The sequence below is a fragment of the Bidens hawaiensis genome, unplaced genomic scaffold, assembly GCF_021521415.1.
Source record: "Bidens hawaiensis isolate Kalapana, Puna unplaced genomic scaffold, B.hawaiensis_p1.1 tig00001236_1, whole genome shotgun sequence".
Taxonomy (NCBI): Eukaryota; Viridiplantae; Streptophyta; class Magnoliopsida; order Asterales; family Asteraceae; genus Bidens; species Bidens hawaiensis.
The window spans coordinates 634,747-654,438 of record NW_027491070.1 but is presented as its reverse complement, the minus strand read 5'-3'; the positions used below and the strand labels follow the sequence as shown (position 1 = coordinate 654,438).

Below are 19,692 nucleotides of genomic sequence, written 5' to 3'. Positions count from 1 at the left end.
TTTAAACGTTAATAATTTTTCATACATTGATATTTTTTTAAAGAAATTACACAATAAAAACGAGCATGTTTTTCTCTTTAATTTGAGTATCATATTGTTATAGTTTTTTTTCATTTAAAAAAATAACATTTTACGTATGAGTGTTTGCGGTCTGGTTTTGATGGTTTTTACTTAAAAAAATGGGTCAAACCGCCAGTAAGCGGTTTTTTCGTCGAAAACCAAAACGAACCTTTGAAAATTGAAAACGACCGGCCAAAAGTTAACTAAAAATCAAAGATGAAATTAAACCAATGACCCGTGTGAACATTTTTCGGTTTCAAATCAAACAACGAACACCATAAACTTGTTACATGGTGACAAAGGTATGTGTTTCCCGCTGCATCGCGCGGGTACTCGTCTAGTAGCTACTTTATATATATATATATATATATATATATATATATATATATATATATATATATATATGTTTTATCATATATTTCTAGTTAATTAACCCTGCTACAATCGCGTCTGATTTCACCCTGGTAACCGGTCAAAACCCCAACACGACCTAGCTTGGTGATGGCGGTCACAAACGCCTTATTGAATGCATTGTTGTTAGAAGCAAACAGGTTAACCGTTGACCTTGACCGAGCATCCGTGAACAAGACTTGGTCAGAAGAAAACAAGCCCTTCCCTTGTTGGAGGTTTTTATAATATGCATTGTCGAATGTTTGCGGGGTGGGGTCCATGTTAATCACGACATCCGGTTCAACATTTACTGGACACATTTGTCTTAGCTGAAGAGCATACACTCGATTTAGGGTTCGGTCTATTCCAGCCTTGGAGCGAATGCGTTTCGAGAATTGATTACAATGAGAGAATCCAAGTGTATGTGCACCTTTTAAAAACAAATTAACAGTTTAAACATTAAATCAAAATATTTAAATCTATTTTTTTTATAAATAACTCATTAACTTAATTACCTGAAAGTGCAATCATATCAGTTTGAGATAGACCATGAGAAGCAAACATAGTGTTTAGTTGGTCCAAGGTAAAATTTGCATGTGGAAGCTTGTGTTGAACACTTTTTCTTGTAGAGATTCTCCCATCTCTCCTACCTAATTCCACATTGTATGATGGTCCACCTGTCTATATATATTAAAAAACTAAAATTTAATCAATTCAACATATTAAAAGTATTGAGTTAATATCATAAAAACAATTACTTTTAATATGTATAGAAGTCATTGAACCAGATTATGATAAATTACAATCCCTTGACTTGTTTAAATTATGCAAGTATGTGAAGTCTAGGTTACTAGCATAACTTTTACATATGTGGATCATATATGAGCGAAATTTTGTTAACGTGCCATCAAGGTGGTCCATCCGTCGGTGTAAATAGGAATGCTGGTAACCCGTTGGTGAGTATTTGTGGTGAAAAGAGGCGTGAGCAAAGAATTTACCAACGAATCATCGACAAATAGTTAATTTACTTAAAACATCGTGTAGGAAAAAGTTAATGACTTTTTTGCACAACTGAAACGTCACACAACGTTGTAATCCAATTTCAACTGGTTTACGAGTGTAACAAATAATTAATTCTAAAAAGAAAAGAGTAACAGATGTGTAGATTTAAACATGATGATGAACTTTAATACAAAAGTTGATTTGTAAAATTGTATTAGATTATTTAATTGACCAATTAAATAAAATAGAACAAATAGCTTAAAACTACAATAGTGAAAGTGTGAAACATATCAAAATCATCTAATTTATACTTTTTATACAAACCCTACTAAATTATTACTCTCAAAAGCTAAAATTGGTAAAATACTACATAAGCAGAAGTCATTGAGGGAAAATTTACCAAGGCTACAACATCTCTGGTGGCAAGAGCTAATATATCAGCACAAGAAACTTTATTCCGGCATCCGGGATGGCTGTCAACGGCTGCCTTCGCTTTGATAACGGTGTCAAACCCGTCTCCAGCGAGTGACAAGTCTTCGTGATGATCCTTCTCAGCGTTTGCATGTGATAGAATCACTGAAGCATCACATCCCTATATAAAAAACATAGGATATATTTTAATACTAGCTTAGAAGTTAGAAGTTAGAAGTTAGAACCCGTGTAATACATGCATCAAATTTTTATGTACGTTTTGTGGGTGGAAAAATGTATTACATATAATAACGATTAATGGGTATGGAGAACATGAACACAAACCCGAACAAAACAGTCATGAAAAAAGAGGCGGAGAGTGGCCGGAGCGGTGACTGGCATCTGCTGGAATTTGTTGGTGACGGCTGATCGAACAATTGATTCGACATTCGGGCAAATGTGTTGGTAGAAATTGTGTGAGAGTTGAGAGTAAGATGAAGCAACAAAGAAAGAGAAGAACAACAAAGAGAGCATTTGCTTCTTCATATTCACTTTCATTTTGCTATCATGTTTTGTTCGTTATAATTAAGATTGTGGGTGATGAATTGATGATGAATATGTTTGTTTATAGGAGCATTTATATATATATTGTTTTTAATATTATGGGACTGTGTTTTTACAGACTAGACCCAACTAACTTTACTTTATACTATATTAGTGCATAATGGTATAAGTTGGTAAAAGAGAGATGATACGTACCATCTCTTCTTTTATTCATATATACCTTAAGTGTTGAATTTGAAAGCTTTTGTTTAAATAGTAAATAAAGAAAAGAAAAAGAAACCTAATAATTTATTGGCATGCAAAATTGCAAATCCATAAGAAAACCTATGTTTCCTACATGTGGTCCACAGTTTGCCATGGTTATAAATATATTGTAGTAAATGAGTTATATCAGTGTGTTTTAGGGGTGAGAAAAACCCGAAACCAAAAAAACCAAAAAAATTCAAACCGAAAAAACCAAACCGAAACAAAAACCAATGGTTTGATTTTATGTTTTTATGAAAACCGTACTAATGGTTCGGTTTTGGTTTTGCATGTAAAAAAACCCGAAAAAACCTAACCGAATTCCTAAAGTTTTGTTTTTGTTATATTTTATATTAATTAATTTATAAGAATATAACAAATATGTAACTCCAATGTTTTTGATTAAATTTACAATAGTCTATTATTTTACAATTAACAAAATTATTTATACCTAAATTCATTATTTTTTGTCAACTTTTTTTTCGGCCTAAAATTTTCAAGCTTTTAAATGGCAAAACGAAAAAACCAAAAAACCGAAACCGAACGGTTTCAAAAACTCCAAAAGCCGAAGTTTTGGTTTTCGGTTTGATTTTAAACAAAAACTGCGCCTAACCACACCACGGACCACGCACACCCCTAGTTTGTTTATTTGTTTAATCAACATAGTAGAGCTATGCATCAATCCAACATACAATTAATATGATAACAATCAATTGACATGAATTATAAATCATAGTACACGTATACATATGATTATTCTTATTGTCCATTTTAGTCCAAGCATTATGAACCAATGTAATCAGCAACAAATTTATACATTAAGAACAAAAAAAAAGAACCTTTTGTTTCATCCAAATCACATTACCTGCACCAGATAAACAAAATAAAAATTAGAAAAATGTTTATATCACAAGTAAGATTAATAAGATTATGCAACATACATGCATGTACATAACACAAACCATTCTAGACAAGTTCCTTATGAGTCAAGCAACGTGCTGACCGCTGAAAGTTGTTGCCTTCCTCTCCACTCCTCACCAGGCTTTAATGTAATCGGGTTTTCCACTGCTGCAGCCTCCACACATAACATATGTTTATACTCGTCGTCTCCAAAATCAACCATTGCCTTTGCTTTCTTATCCCATGGATTCCACACCACTATATAAAATATAAAAATAATTGTATAAATGGTTATGAGAGAAAAGAATGGATACGAAACTAAGAGAAAGTGCAGCCTCACCAGCATCTGGAAGACCATCTTTCCGGATGAGAAAGGTTCGTTTCTTTTCATGATCCATAACTGCAATTTTCGTTGGTGTGCTAAGATAAATCCTGTCAATCTGGTGTAAAGTATAACATTAACAATAATGATATAATCATGGTTAAGCAGTAAACAACTGGGGTTGAGGAGGTTAGTTAATTTACTTCTGATTCAAAGGTTAACGAGTCTCCTTGTTCTGTAAACCGCTCCCTTTTTTGACAATTGTCAAGATAATCCAATGTTTCCAATCCTTCCACCCGAACCTCACTGAATCAATAAATTTTTATAAGAGTTAGATAAGTTTAATAGTCCCTGTGATTTGACAATAACCATTTTAGTCCAAAAACTTAAATTTGATTTTTTACAGTCCAGTCTACTCACCCCATCCAAATTTTCTTTTATATTTTTATTAAAAGACCAAAATACCCTTAACTATTTGTTAATTGATGACAAAAACCCTTGAACTATATAACCCATTTATATTTTCTGTATCTTCTATTAAATAATAATAATAACACTAATAATAATAGTGATTGATGTAAAATGACTGATTTGCCATTCTGTTTTACAGAAAAAGTGGATGGGGTTAGCAACAGAGGCCGAAAGTGTCATAAACTTAAACCTCAAGCCATGATACGTCAAAAGATTCCTTCTTAGACCGAAAGAGTTGTAAGTGTTAAAACAATCTAAACCACATGGACCAAAAGTGTAATTTACTCTAAATGTCATCAAAATTGGTCATTATATACCTGATATCCGAAACTGCAAAGTAGGTATGATATGCAAATGTAAATGTAAACGGCTTTCCATCCGTGCCTGTATTTCTGACCCGAGAAGTCAACATCAAGTCTGACCCCGGACCCAATGTGACCCGCAAACGATACTCAAAGCTAAAGTAATTTCAAATTATGAATCTTAAGCAAGCAGAAATACTTGTAAGTTGTAAACTAAATTAAATTTTATAAATTGTACCTGTGAGGCCATAATTTTAAATCTTCTTGAGTGGGCCTGAGAATCAAATCAAGAAAAACCTTATTTGTGACATCAGGAGGTAAAGGAGGCGGGTCATCATCAAATGTCCAAAATCGATTTCTAGCAAACCCGTGAAGTTCAAGAGGACCTAAATTTGAGAACTGCATCAAGAAAGCAAGTTTAGAAAATTAGAAATCCAAAACATAAAAATCAAAAAGAAAAAGACAAAAAGTTAGTTACTTGAGGGAAGCATATAGGAATACCCCCACGAATCGGCTTTGGAGGCTTGAAGGTTTCCTGCAGAATGTTTATACTTTTATATAAGATCAGCTGACAAGTGATAATTATTAACTGATTCAATCGTATAAGTAATTAAGTGTATAATTGTATCTACCGACACCTTACTACTGATAAAAAGTAACTCTTCTCCGTGCTCGTTTTTCCAAGATGTCACGTGGGCCCCATACAAGTATACCTACATGATAGAATGAAGAAAGAACTATAAGATGCATTTTCAACTTATACTACAGAGTACAGAACTACATCAAGGAGAATAATTAATCCATGTAATTTATATAAACAATCATATGTAAGGCTAATTACATGACATGAACCTTGCATATAAACAAGTGAAATTTCTATTAACTTGGATGTACGTGATATGAGGTTCACATAACTCTGTCACTTATGATCCACAATTTTCACTTTCAGATATGCTTACTTCGTTGTGACCTCAAAATGTAACTCTTTGATAAAAAATATGATATTTTCAAACAGTGGAGGATAGTGAAAAAGTTTCAAATAGAGTTTTCATCTCTAACACAGAATTGCACTAATATTGACGTTATTTTACTAATCTCGTGAAAATAACGTTAAAAGTGGCGGAAGGTTAATTAGGCATCATGTGGTTCATGTGGTGGCGTTGATAGCCGAAAGGCAAGGGTTCATGCACCAATCGGCGGTGTCCCGATGGTTGAGTGTTATGTGCCTTATGTTCAAGGCTTGATGCAAAACTACTATCGAGCCAGGGTCTCACCGGAAGCAGCCTCTCTATTCCTAAAGGGTAGAGGTAAGGCTGTCTACATCTTACCCTCCACAGACCCTACCATAGCTTTGCTATTGGTGGGATATTCTGAGTACGATGATGATGATCTCTAACACAGAATTGTCATAGTCCTGTATCTGAATAGTAATGCTACATGTATTATAAGGGTCACTAAATGCATATACACAAAATAAGCAGGTCCACAAATAACTTAGGTATTGTTTGTTTTTCTGTAAAAAGTCTTTGCAGCCTCTTTTGTCTGCGCGGCGCAGACATTGCCATCTGCAGACTGTTTGCTTTCTTGAAGACGTTTCATTAAAAAACGTCCGCGCAAGCTCTTCTTGGTGCATACTTGGCTCATACACTTCTGAGATCATTTAAGGTCTGACGAGGGTTAAAACACTACACCCTACCAACACACAATGTCAACCACCACCACCACCACCCATCGTTCGCCGCCACCACCACGGTCCCCCACCCACCGTCCGCCACCACCACCCACCGTCCGCCACCACCCACCCACTGTCTGCCATCACCCACCCACCACCACCGTCCGCCACCACCCATCGTCCACGACCACCACCCACTACCGCCTTCTACCACCACCACCACCGTCCACACCACCCACCACTACCACTATCACCATCCAGCAGCACCACCACCCACTACCGCAGTTCGTACACCACCAGTTTATTTTAGCAATCTCTTCTACAGATGTGTGCAGATATGGTCCGCAGACTGCAGACATTTTACCTCTTAAAAAACAAACAGCACCTTAGCCAGTGTTGTAGATCTTGCCAGGTGCTAGTCGGGTGTTAGGGTCCTAGCTAGTAATTAATCAGATTAAAATTTTTATATGTAACTTTTCAAAATTATACATATATATATACACAACTTTTCAAAATTTTATACACAACTTTTCAAAATTTTATATATAAACTTTCAAACTTATTAACTGGACTGTATAATATATACAAAATTTTTGACCGATTTTAACTAATTTTGACGGATTTTGAACGATTTAGGACTATTTTGTCCGGCTTTGACCAACTACCAATTAGCTGGTCCGATTAGGTGAAATTAAATCGATAGCATACCCGATTAGCTATTAATCAGTGACTTATCGCGATTATTACAACACTAAACTTAGCACAGAAATTGCCTAACGCCTATTGATTCCACAAAATTCAACTGAAGGAGCTCCAACAGTTTAGCATATCCATAAGGCCAAATTAGGTACTCAGGATCAAAAAGCATAATTCCCAGTTTCAACCAAATCACCATCCTCAAATGAATATATTTTCCAAAACCTTTGGGGTACCTACTAGCAATTAATCAGATTGAAAATTTATATGTAAATTTTCAAAATTAGACATCATATATAATTTTTCAAACTTATTAACTGGACTTTAAGAAGTATAGTTTTTCAAATACTCAAAGATTTTGACCAATTTAGGCCTATTTAAACCAATTTTGACCAAAATTTAACATGCTTTGACCAAAATTTGACGGATTTTGAACAATTTAGGCTGACTTTATTCGACTACCAATCAGTTGATCCGATTAGGTGAAATCGAATTAGTAGCATACTGGTTAGCGATACTTTTTTTTTTGAACAAGCAACAATTTTCATTCAAGACTGAACCAAATCACCAAACCAGTTAGCAATACTAAACGTGATTTTTACAACACTGAAGTTAGCTCCGAGATTGCCTATTGATTCCACAAGATTAAACTGAGCTCCATCAGCTTACATATATATCATAAGGCCAATTAGCTACTCAATTAGTTAAAATCGGTGACATATATATCATAAGGCCATCAGCTTACATATATATCATAAGGCAAATTTAGCTACATATATACCACGAGATTAGTTACATATATATCATAAGGCCATCAGCTTACATATATATCATCGGTTTGTTGAGCTCCATCAGAATCAACAATCAATGCAATTAGGCTTTAATTCATAAGCATAATCCCCAATTCCAACCAAATCACACATCCTCTAATCAACATATTATGCAAATTCATCTTTCCAATCAATTAAACATTAAACATTTCCAGTAGCAGTTACAACAACTGTATACATACAATAATAAACTAAACTCCTCATAATAAACATATAAATCCTCAATCATGTCTATAATTCATTCGCCCTGCTTGCGGTGCGCGCATATAATGTATATATGTGTGAAAATAACGTTAAAAGTAAAATTGCACTAATTTTAACGTTATTTTACTAATCTCGTGAAAATAACGTTAAAAGTGGCAGAAGGTTAATCAGGCATCATGTGGTGGCGTTGACAGCCGAAAGACAATGGTACATGCACCAATCAGCCGGTGTCCCGATGATTGAGTGCTATGTGCCTTATGTCCAAGGCTTGATGCAAAACTACTATCGAGCCGGGGGTCTCATCGGAAGCAGCCTCTCTATCCCTATGGGTAGGGGTAAGGCTGTCTACATCTTACCCTCCCTCCTCAGACCCATGATGATGATGATGATGTCTATAATTCATATTCATACACAACAATATATACGAAAACCTAACTTCACAAACATGATATTAAACTTACGGACCTCAACACTGCTGCCATGGAGTTCACGGAGAACAACTTTTTCCAGACCGTTAACGCCTTTGATGACGTCAACCGGCGTTCGTTCTGACGTCGACATCTTTCACTAATCAATCAATCAATTAATCGCCAGTTTCCATAACCTAAAACTGTATGATTATAAGTTCGGTAGTTTACACACACAAGTTACACGGCTACTGTGTGAAGTTTGCCACGTGTATTGTTTAACAGAAAGTGTGTGGATTGTTGTTCGTGAGGTCTGGATGGATATATAGATATTATTATTATTATATACAGTTGTCAGAGTTACGAGTATTACCCCTCAACTATTTATTAATATGCAATTTGCTCTCTTACTAGTTAACTAATATAAGTTATTAGAGTTAACTAATTAATTACACGGATGCTCCGTGTGATTTATGTATGTTGCATTATTCTCCCCCGCTTTTCTAAAAGTGTAACATTGATGCTTCCTAGTATGGATATGTAAATCCCCTCACCACTGTCTGTCTCCGGATGATTTTAGTTAGTTCAATCCACTTTGTCTAGTAAGTTTTGCCATTAACTTATTATTGAGTGAGAAAATAGAGGTTCGTATTTCTTTGCTTGTAGAGTATTTTGAGGCCAGCGAAAAAAACAAAGTTTATTTTGGGGGTTGAGGATGTGATATGGGAAGGTGGTGGTAGCAGGAGAATTGGGTATGGTTGTTCAGAGGGAGGAATGGATGTGGACCATATTGTACTTTTAAAAAAGCTTTTTTTTAATTATTAAGGGCAAAATAGTCATTTCAAGTACAATGAAAATTTTAATGCTCATGTCAGTGTTACCGTTTACAAACAGTTGGAGACCATATTATACTTATGTAACATTGAGGAGCAAACATGCAATATGTGTAAACCACAAGAAGCATCCATCTAAATAATAAGTTTTATTAAATAGATGAATTTTGTCAGTTACTACATGTTTGTTATTGTTACTCTTTTTTAGTTAATTTAAACATTTCTTAAGGTGTGTTTCCTTAACTGATACTTATTTTTTTATAAGAAAAATTAAAACACATCAAAGTTGAGTTGCAATCATGGTATAACTAATACAATATAAAACTGGTGCATATGTGTAATAGCATGTTAGAGTGGATTAATAAATTTGATACATGATAACATATGAGTATTTAAATGATCAGATTTTATTGATCAAATGAAGGATTACTGCACTTGCTATACACTCTATTCACTTACATTCCAATAAATAATTACCTACTGCAACATAAAACATATAGAAATTTTATAACCATGCTTTCCTTATTTATAAACATATAGATAACTCAGAACAGTGCAAGTGAAGTTTTCATCTTATTTTGTCTCCATTTTGGCATCTTGTAGAATGCATCTTTCGTCATATTAAACTTCGCCCTGAAATCGGCTTTCGACAGATATATCTGCGTATAATAATATTCCAAATGTAAATTAACCAAAATACGATTTTGTAATCATATTCGGCACACTAATTGTTTTAAAAAAAAACGTACCTCTCGTCTAGTTACATCAATATTTGGAGCAGGGTCAGTTGACGTCGTTGTTAAACGTTCATACGGGTATAATGTGATCCCTGCGTCATCTTCGACTTCAATCTCTTTCGCATTTTCCTTTACTTCTGTTCTACTGTTCATTGGATTAACAACCCTAGTGTTTGCCTCGGGTTTTGCTGCTGAATCAGCGCTTACTAATAACATTAAAACATATTAATCAGTTTCAACATTTATATTATTAACCATAATTTATAGAAATGATCATACATTATACATTACCTTTTACAGAATGTGGAATAAGTTTTTCGCGTGTTGGTTTGTCGGTTGAGGTGGTTAATGATGTAAAAGCTTTAGTTTTGGAAAGAGCTTTAGAGGCGTCAAGACCACTGCTGCCGCCACCACCCCCGCCAGTGCTGCCACCGCTATCACTACCGAAACCGAGCTTACTTGGAGGTGGAGTTGAGAGGTTTCTGCCATTTGGATTATCAAATTTGGAAGCTAGCGCGTTGAAGGCGGGAGACCTGCCCCGGGCACGTGGTCGGTCAGAGCACACACTTCTCGACCTTTGCGGTTTCTCAGAAGCCGATCTGCCTCCATATGATGGTGTTCTCCTTTTTGGTTTCTGATGATGTCATAATTATCTGATTAGAATAAATAAATAAATAATTATCATTTTGTTATCAGAAGATAATACAGAAAAGCGTACATGATTCCTGATTGAACGACCTCCGTCTTTTATAATCGACAGCCTTCTTTGGAATGAGTTTCCATGCATCTGTTGACATACATATTATAAATACTAAAATTATGTTTATAAAGTTAAACATTATAAATGAAGCATAACTTACTCCAGATTTAGATGAATCCCATGTGAAAAAACGTGTGAAAAATGGTGGCTCGCATGCTTCCGTTATGATAAATATTGGAGCTTGATGAGATAATTTCTCCAGAAGAACGTCGCATTTAAGAAAGTTCTGTCAAATGACACATTAAATAATGTACATTTGTTTCGATGCAATGTTGTTGTTTGATAAGAAAAACATACCTCTCCAATAGCTAATGCTTGTGTTTTGGTTTTTGCATTAACCTCTTGTCCTACCCAAATAAATATGGCAGTGTGACAATCAAGGATATAAATATCTTCTGTCATTAAATCATCTTGATTAAAGTTGTATATCTCATACACCTGCATCAACAAACCGAAATCAATCTTGCAAATTCAATAAAATAAAAATTATATTGTATTCGTTTTCACATGTGAAACTTCTAAAATAGATGCATACCTTCAGTTCGTCTCCTGAACGAGCAAAAGTTGCATCAAAGACCAAAAAAAAAATGTTAACTTACAGCAAAATAATCATTAAATTAATTAAAACAGAGACGGTTTCACCTTTGGTTAATGTGCATGAGAACAAATGAGGATCACTTTCCTCTTCATGTGGAATTTTTTTTGCCGCGTATTTGGTTTTTCCACCTAGGATTTCCCAAAACTGGTCGGTCTCGATACCTTCTTTAAGCACTCTAGTCTGCATTTCTGGCTGCAACCGTACGTGATGACAAATAAATATTATTGGTATCGGTCACTTTAAAATAAGATGCATATATATAATTACAAATTTACAATATAACTAATACGCATACTTTTATCACATCGAGTTGCCTCTCACAAAGGTCGTGGTCTTCTGTGGTTGTCTGGCTTCCGTACCAGGTAAAGACATTTGCATCTTGGTGTAATACGTAACAATAAGAGGAGTTTAAGGATGAAGCAACCTGAGTCAGTTAGAAACATAATTACATATCTTTCGGTTATTTAATGACATATATGAATATACAAGAATAACTTACGGGTTCAACTTGAATTGATTGCATGTTTTCTGGTCCCGAGCCTTGAACTCGAAATAGTGCAATACCATCTTCTTTGTAAGTATCGTCTGGTAGTCCGTTTTCTGATATGTAATTTTTGTATCCGTTACTGAGACCACCCTGGTAATTTAAGAAATTTACTAAGTTTTAAAACCCGAACGAACAGAAAAGAATAAATGTTTAATGCGTTATCTTTCCTTGTTTCTTAGTTGAAGCTAGGCCTGTAAACGAACCGAACGTTCAGTGACCCGTTCGGCGGGAAGTTCGTTTATTTAATACACGAACGAACATGAACATTTTATTGTTCGTTTAGTCAAACAAACATGAACACGTGCTAGTTTATGTTCGCTCGTTTATGTTCACTAATGTTTGTTCGTTTGTAAATTCGTTTAAAACGTTTAAACTCAATGCAATTTAGTCTAGTTTTATTAGTTATTAGACCCGATAGATTGACTAGTTTTACTTTTAATTGTTGTTCGCTCGGTTATGTTCATTCATTTACGTTCGTGAACCTTATACTCTTTAACAAGCGAACATATAACAAACATGAACACACTCATTTTCTTAAAGAACGAACACCAACAAGAAAACCTTGTTCGTTTAATTGTCCGTGTCCGATTGTTTGTTCGCTTAAAGTTGAACAAACACATATATTTACCGCCTGTGTTTGTTCGGTTCGTTTACAAGCCTAGTTGAAGCTCACCTTGAGAACCATAAAGCTCTGAAATATTGCAAAGAAAAGAAACGGTTCGTCTCCTTCATAAATCTGTGCCTATAAATCCATTAAATCAAATGATCATGAGTATAAACATTAAACAATAAACACAGACTAAAATAAAAAATAATAATTACTGAAATTTATTTATAACTATTAAGTTACTATTAGGTCAACTAACTACCAGTGTAGCTAAAAACTTGAATGACTCAACCATCTTATTTGCTTGTGAGAGAGCTGAATTTCTATCTTCCTACAAAACACATTTACATAATAAGTAAATTAGTTAACTACCTATTTTATTTTATTTTATTTTAATTATAAATTAATTACCTTAACACTTTTCTTTCCATACCATGTCCCAATAAGACATTCCTCTTGTTCGTCTCCAGTATATGTATATTGAAAGACATAACAATCTCCGGTATAGAACTTTGACAGATCGGTATCGGATAAAAGCCTCTTTTGTTGACCATTTACACGCCACACCTGCACAATCATGTTTTAGTAAATTACGAAATTACAAAAGTTTTTATAAAAGTTTTATAAAAACCTGCAAAGATCCACTGCAATCAATATATGCTGGGATTTCTTCTTCGTCTTCCTTTCTGGGAGCTGCTTTAAGCAGCCCCTTAACATCGAGCCCTTGTCGTTTTAACAGCGCTACAAATACAAAATCATTATTCTAAGTTTTTAACTAAATGTCAATTGACTTTTTATTTCTAAAAGTATGGAATAACTGAATAAGTGATTAAATAACTAACTAACTAACCAGCCACCTTGCCTCTGCCCTCCTCAGACGCAACCACATCAGTCGGTTGAGGCCACGAGTCAAACTTTGACTGAAACGATACCGTTTCAAAGTTTTCGATCATGCGGGTGATTTTACACTGTGGTCTGTCCTGGCCACGTAGATGTTCCTGTAAATCAAGATTAAAACTTATAATTAAGTGGAAATAAGATAAAATCATTACACGAACCGCAAAAATCCATAATTCTTATTATATTTACTTCTGCAGCTCCGTTTGCGGCTTTTCTTTCTTCCATCAAAGTATTTCGTCCCATCCAAACATGAACTTCTGATCCGCAATCCAGAACATAACAAGTGTGTGTGTCTAGTAACTTCTTTGCCAAGGAATCTGCAGCGATACGTTCTGTCTGCCCCTTTTTTACACTTAAGTACAAAACATGTATCTTGTCAGAAGTCAGAACTGACTATATACTAGATAAAGATAGTATTATAATAAGGATCCTTATATTGTTCCACCATTTCCATCTTCCAGACACCAAGTCCCTGTCAAGAATACGGCCCATATTGCGCTATATGGGCCGTATTCCTTCAATCATTACGACAATCATCTGCCACAGTGGCTCATGTCATTTCAAAACGATATTGGTCACGTGTAAAATGTTCAAGAACAAAATGTGGACCATATTCTTATTGAATATCATGAATATTCAAGATATATAGCTGCATATGGCCCGTTTTGTGCTTTTTTAATTTATTATTATTCTTATAAATAAAAATATTATTAAAAATAAATATCATTAAGATTATTGTCAATTAATTTTAATATTATTTTGGCTGTTCAATTAAAACATCTAAATTTATGAAATTTTGATCCGTTTTGATTCTACTGAAAAATCGTAAAAAACGACAACTAACAAAAACTTAATAAAATGCTATCACATTTTATTACTTTGAATGGATATAAATATGATTTAGTTTATTTATTCAAAAAGTTAATAAATATTGTTGATTTATATAAAACAAATAAAATTACGATTAAAAGAATATATATTTTTTTAAAATAAAAGTATGGCCCGTATTGGATTATATGTCCCATGTCGCTTTGTCTGCATGCAGACAGATGCCAGAGAGATCACTGACACACAATATTGGCCAATATTGTGTGTCAGACTATCAATGGTGTACATGTCTGTTCGTGTACCAATCAAGCACCTTATATTAATAAATACTCTTATATATTTATTACCAAAATAGCTGAGGTGGAATATCATCAGTACTTTGAGCAACATTCTCAGTTGTTTTTCTTGGAAGCGGAGCAAATCCACCAAAGAAGCCCCAAAATTCTCCAGCTTCAGCGTCGGCCATTAGCCTGCCATCGTCTAAATAAAACCAGAAACAAAGTCAGATTTTGGATTTTACATTTGATATTCTAGTATTCTATATGATATAAATTGACTTACCAATGGTAGCTATATCGCATTTTGAACGATGGTAAGTATCTTTGATATACTGCACTACTTGTAGTGCTTTAGCCCTTTCTTGTATTGAAGTATTTGACCCGTTAAATTGGAATATCTTATTTTTGCTGTCTAATATACAAATTGTATCATGATTGAGTGAGGATCGAGCACAAGGAACCTGCGTTCGGTAAAATAATATCAGACAACATTGTCATATTTTTATATAATGTGTAGAACTTATTTTACCTCTTGAACATGAGCTACATGTTTTCCTTGGCAAGAAAACATGCGTGTTTTGTGTTCAAGAGATTCAGATTCTTCTGGCATTATACATGGTTTAAAACAAGAAAGGAATCTTTCTGTTTCGTGTCCTTGTAGTTCACGATACTGAACCGCTCGACATCCGAGAGCTACATCAAGTTCAAGTGCTTTTATAGATATAGTTTCAACTTCATCCTGCATTTAGTAAAAACAAAAGGAAACTAACATATACATGCGATAAAATAGCAAGTTAACGACTTAACGTAACATGTATATCAGGAAAGAAATGAGCTCACCTCCCTTGCATCTTTACCGATCCAATAGTGGATGTCATAGCGAAAAGCACCACTTTTTGAAGCATGGGTCTGTAAAATAAAGGGCAAAAGAGTCATTTTACATCCACTTAACACAATTTTAACAGCCAGGACCAAATGTGTAAACGATCTCCGATCTCGCAAACAGTTAGGACCATTTCTGTAACTATTCAAAGCTAGGGACGAAAGGTGAAATTTGAGCAAACGACCGGACCATCCGAGTAATTTACTCAAAAAATAATAATACTTCGTTTTCACACTTTCATTCTTTTGAGGATCTGTGTGTCAATCAATCTTAATCACAATGTAAACGTGACACCAAAAAACAAAGCCTTGAACTACTTGTGAGCAAAACAGACAATATTAGCTGCTATGAGGGCCGCATAAAACAAAAGTTTGTTCTATGCATCGGATGCTTAAATGCGTATACTGCTATACCAATAGAATATTATTTAGAATTATAGATGATGAACAAAAAAGCATGATGGAACAACAAAACAAAACAGAATATATAAAAACTTATATGATTCAACTACAATACATCAAGAAATATAAAGGTAGTACCTTTAGCGTCAAATAGCATTCCCCTGTAAGAAATTTACCATAAGAAGATTCCGGAACAGCCACCGGCTTCGAATTCTCAATCTGCCATACCTCAATTCCTCTATAAGATGGTGTCAAGATTAACATGCACAAATACACTTCATTTAATTAACAAAATATTATTATAAATATTAATATTAATATTTAGAATGTATATAACACAAAGGATACGCCTTTTGTCCAGCTCCTTGAAAAGCTGGATCAACTTCTTTCATAGAAACAGACATTATACAAATTCACACCAATTCAAATCAAATAAAACCTGAAATTATAAAAATTCTTCAACAATACATGAACAGAATATTTAAAATGCACCAACATGATGTGATAATATGATATCTTACCACCTATAAATCTATAATTCTGAACGTGTGGATCCAATCCAAATGTTTTTGATATTATGTGCATGTTCAATATAAAACATAAACAATAAACAAAGATTGTAGAGGAGAGAGAAAGAGAGAATTCAGAGTCTAGAGAGAGAAAATTTCAGAGAAAGGCTGTGAGTCCTTCACAAAAACCGCACACAGAGAGAAAGAACCGTTGGGTTTTTTTCTTTTTTTCTTTTTTTGTTTTTTCCATTATTAAAAAACAAAAATTTGTAACATTGTAAACTAATGGCTGTAATTATTTTTGGTACATACACTTCTTTCTTTATTTACTAACTAAACATGCAACTCATTTACAAGCCCAAATCCAGTAAACAAGATTAGAACAAATTACAATAAAAATAAAAACAAATCCTGATTTGAAAAAAAAAACTAACAAACAAATTTACCATTTTGGTGCAAAGATTAAAACAAAAGATTAGAACAAAAAAAAACAAATCTTTATTTGAAAAAAAAAATGAAAAGAAAAAAAAAATTAAATTAACAATTTTTCAAGCTGCCAACTTTTCTTGAAAAACTTATGTTGCTACTAGACTCTACAGAGTTTGGAGGTTGAGTCAAGTTGGGCGATTCACTTTCGAGTGGAGAAGGGAAATAATCAGATATGGCTTCCCAAGATTCGTTTTCATCCATCTGCCGTCGTCCTGCATTCAAGAATCTTGGTTTTACTGGCGATTTAACCATTTCGACCTTCCATGTCAGCATTGCTACAATCTCTGACATGGGTGGCCTTAAGTTTGCATGAGGTTGAAGGCACAACAAAGCCACCCGAATCGTTTGCATTACATCTTTCTCCACAAAACCGTCACTCTTCATTCTTGGATCGATTAAGTCAACCATTCTTGACCTCTCATACAACTTCCACGCCTATTTTCAAAACAAATAAATAAAGATTACATTTTGTAGATATGGATCTAATACTAAATATGTAAACGGGAGTGGATCTTACGTATTCAGGAAGGTATTGCATTTCTGCTGGTAAAGTAAGGTCAGTATTCTTCCTGCAGCAAATGATTTCAAGCACCAAAACTCCAAAACTGTAAATGTCAACCTTTTCGGATAGTTCTCCTTTAATCGCATATTCTGGAGCTGTATAACCTCTAAAATTCACGAAACAAAGTCATTTTTTATAATTTGTATGATTGATGATTATAGTTTGTTATATTATTATTATAAGATATAAGAGGTAACTTACAATGTTCCAGCAAATGCAGTGCTGAGGTAAGCTTGATCCTCGGGGAAGAATCGGGCCAGCCCAAAATCTCCAATTTTGGGTTGAAATTTGTCATCAAGAAGAATGTTACTAGCTTTTATATCTCTGTGCACAATCCTGATGTGTGAATCCTCGTGTAGGTACTGCAATCCCCGAGCAATACCCAAGATTATTTGGAACTGAGTACTCCAATTTAAATACTGTTCGTTTTTTCCTATTCACAAAACTATGCATTTAGTATCAACAAATTCAAGAAAAAGGTAAAAAAAGGTTTGTGGGTCAAAATTAATTTTGACCCGTTACCTAACCCGTTCATTATTTCACCTCTAAAAATGTGTGTTTGAGTTATGTACCATAAATAATGAGGTCTAGACTCTTGTTCTTCATGTATTCGTACACAAGAATCCTTTGAGGTCCTTGAGAGCAACAACCGAGAAGACGAACAAGATTCTTGTGTTGTATGCTAGTGATCATTCTCACTTCTGCAAGAAACTCTGCATCTCCTTGTTGCGATTTATCAAAAGATAATTTCTTTACAGCAACTAATCTTCCATCGTGCAATTTACCCTACAACACAAAAACGCACATATCTATCTTAATTAATAGATCAAAATTTGTAGTTATCGGTTCAAAGGAAACATACCAAATAGACGGGACCGAATCCACCTTTTCCAAGAAAATTACACTCGTGGAAGTTCTTAGTCGCCTTCTTTAATGCTTGGAAGCTAAAATAGCTTATTGTCCTAAGATTCCCACTGAAATAATCTTTTAAAGCCACAACACAAAAGATCAGTTTAATAAGCAAACATCAATGATATTAGTGATATAATGCTATACAATAAAGTTATAACCTTTGCAGCTTTTATCGCGCTTTGCTGACTTTCTAACCCGCGCTGGTTTGATAAACTTATAGAAAATGAATATAAGAATCAGTAAAACCAGGAGCACGATTAACCCTCCAAGGATTAAGAAGATGGCAGGTGCATTGTGCTTCTTAGATGAGCTTTCTTCATTGAGATATAAGGGTGTTGGAGATATTGCTGCATCCACAAGTGATATTATAATATCATTATCAATTATCACAAGCTCTTTTTTTAACCCAAATACTTATTTTTGGTCTACATTACTTAATGAACATGTAATTCACTAATTAACAGACACCGTTTTGGGTGTGCAAAGTCAGTTCGGTTCGGTTAAGGGGGCTTAACCATAACCATAAGCGAGCTTCGGTTATGGAAGATTGCTTAACCATAACCGAATAGTCAGTTAACCGTCGGATTCGGTTAAGTTCGGTTAATTGTCAATCGTATTTTTTTATATGTTTTTCCTTGGTTCCAGTTGCATAAATGGTTCGGTTATGGTGTTCCAAGCTCAATTAAGAAGTTTCAAAGCTGAAAAATGCCAGTTCCCAGCTTGGTTATGATGTTCCAAGCTCGGTTATAGACAGTAGCAGCATGAATTTAAACGTTCGAAGCTGAAAATGGAGGTATAAAAGATAGAAATAGAGTTAAAAATTTGGAAAACACACAAACATACAAGGTTCCATTCAGTTAAAGTTAGTTAACAAAGGCACATCAACCGTAACCATAACCATATGGTCGCTTAATCAGACTCACTTAACCATAACCGATCAATTTTGTTCGGTTACGATAATTTCGGTTAGCGGTTCGGTCATCAGTTATGGTTCGGTTTTTGCTCACCTTTAGAACTTTAACATAATTCTTTCGCTAAATCAGATCAACACAATTCCAAAACTACAATTTCATTAACTAAAGCAAAAGTGTATCAAATTTCACATTTAAAAAAAAAACCCTTATTTATGCACACCAGGTGTTTGTATAAATGTCTGAGAGGGAAACTACAACAAAACCCAATCAAACACTTGCAGAATCACACACTAACACATGGTAATTAACAAGAGTAATAAGATGATAGCAAATACCTTCAAATAATCGACCCATATGGTCTTCACAATTTCCCAATAACACGCAGAAATATATAATAGTTGGTTTTATTGACGACAGCTTGGAGATGAACGAAGTCAAAGTAAGTCATCGGAGTGTTCAA

The 19,692-nt window shown here is 34.4% G+C and overlaps 4 protein-coding genes across 4 annotated transcripts; all 4 read right to left on the bottom strand.

The window, feature by feature from the left end:
* Positions 1-456: 456 nt before the first annotated feature.
* LOC143568390 (peroxidase 16-like) lies at positions 457-2,409 on the bottom strand. Its single transcript, XM_077054564.1, has 4 exons — positions 2,209-2,409; positions 1,853-2,044; positions 966-1,131; positions 457-880 (listed from the first exon to the last, which is right to left on the bottom strand). The coding sequence occupies exons 1-4, from the start codon at positions 2,407-2,409 to the stop codon at positions 486-488; spliced, it is 954 nt and encodes a 317-aa protein (XP_076910679.1). The 3' UTR covers positions 457-485.
* A 1,184-nt stretch (positions 2,410-3,593) lies between these two features.
* LOC143568402 (putative glucose-6-phosphate 1-epimerase) lies at positions 3,594-8,777 on the bottom strand. Its single transcript, XM_077054572.1, has 8 exons — positions 8,533-8,777; positions 5,304-5,378; positions 5,144-5,200; positions 4,904-5,064; positions 4,681-4,821; positions 4,096-4,198; positions 3,911-4,010; positions 3,594-3,828 (listed from the first exon to the last, which is right to left on the bottom strand). The coding sequence occupies exons 1-8, from the start codon at positions 8,626-8,628 to the stop codon at positions 3,650-3,652; spliced, it is 912 nt and encodes a 303-aa protein (XP_076910687.1). The 5' UTR covers positions 8,629-8,777; the 3' UTR covers positions 3,594-3,649.
* Positions 8,778-9,749: 972 nt separating this feature from the next.
* On the bottom strand, positions 9,750-16,496 carry LOC143568375 (villin-5-like). The gene is made up of 23 exons (XM_077054552.1): positions 16,368-16,496; positions 16,195-16,285; positions 15,985-16,084; positions 15,403-15,471; positions 15,092-15,301; positions 14,846-15,023; positions 14,632-14,764; positions 13,646-13,808; positions 13,407-13,554; positions 13,188-13,297; positions 12,968-13,123; positions 12,819-12,887; positions 12,623-12,691; positions 11,902-12,039; positions 11,698-11,826; positions 11,447-11,594; positions 11,340-11,353; positions 11,102-11,242; positions 10,905-11,030; positions 10,763-10,831; positions 10,336-10,678; positions 10,057-10,250; positions 9,750-9,966 (listed from the first exon to the last, which is right to left on the bottom strand). Exons 2-23 carry the CDS (start codon positions 16,248-16,250, stop codon positions 9,853-9,855), a joined length of 2,877 nt encoding a protein of 958 aa, XP_076910667.1. The 5' UTR covers positions 16,251-16,285; positions 16,368-16,496; the 3' UTR covers positions 9,750-9,852.
* A 396-nt stretch (positions 16,497-16,892) lies between these two features.
* On the bottom strand, positions 16,893-18,664 carry LOC143567054 (putative LRR receptor-like serine/threonine-protein kinase At1g56140). The gene is made up of 4 exons (XM_077053578.1): positions 17,979-18,664; positions 17,608-17,839; positions 17,362-17,512; positions 16,893-17,279 (listed from the first exon to the last, which is right to left on the bottom strand). The coding sequence occupies exons 1-4, from the start codon at positions 18,097-18,099 to the stop codon at positions 16,893-16,895; spliced, it is 891 nt and encodes a 296-aa protein (XP_076909693.1). The 5' UTR covers positions 18,100-18,664.
* Positions 18,665-19,692: the final 1,028 nt, after the last annotated feature.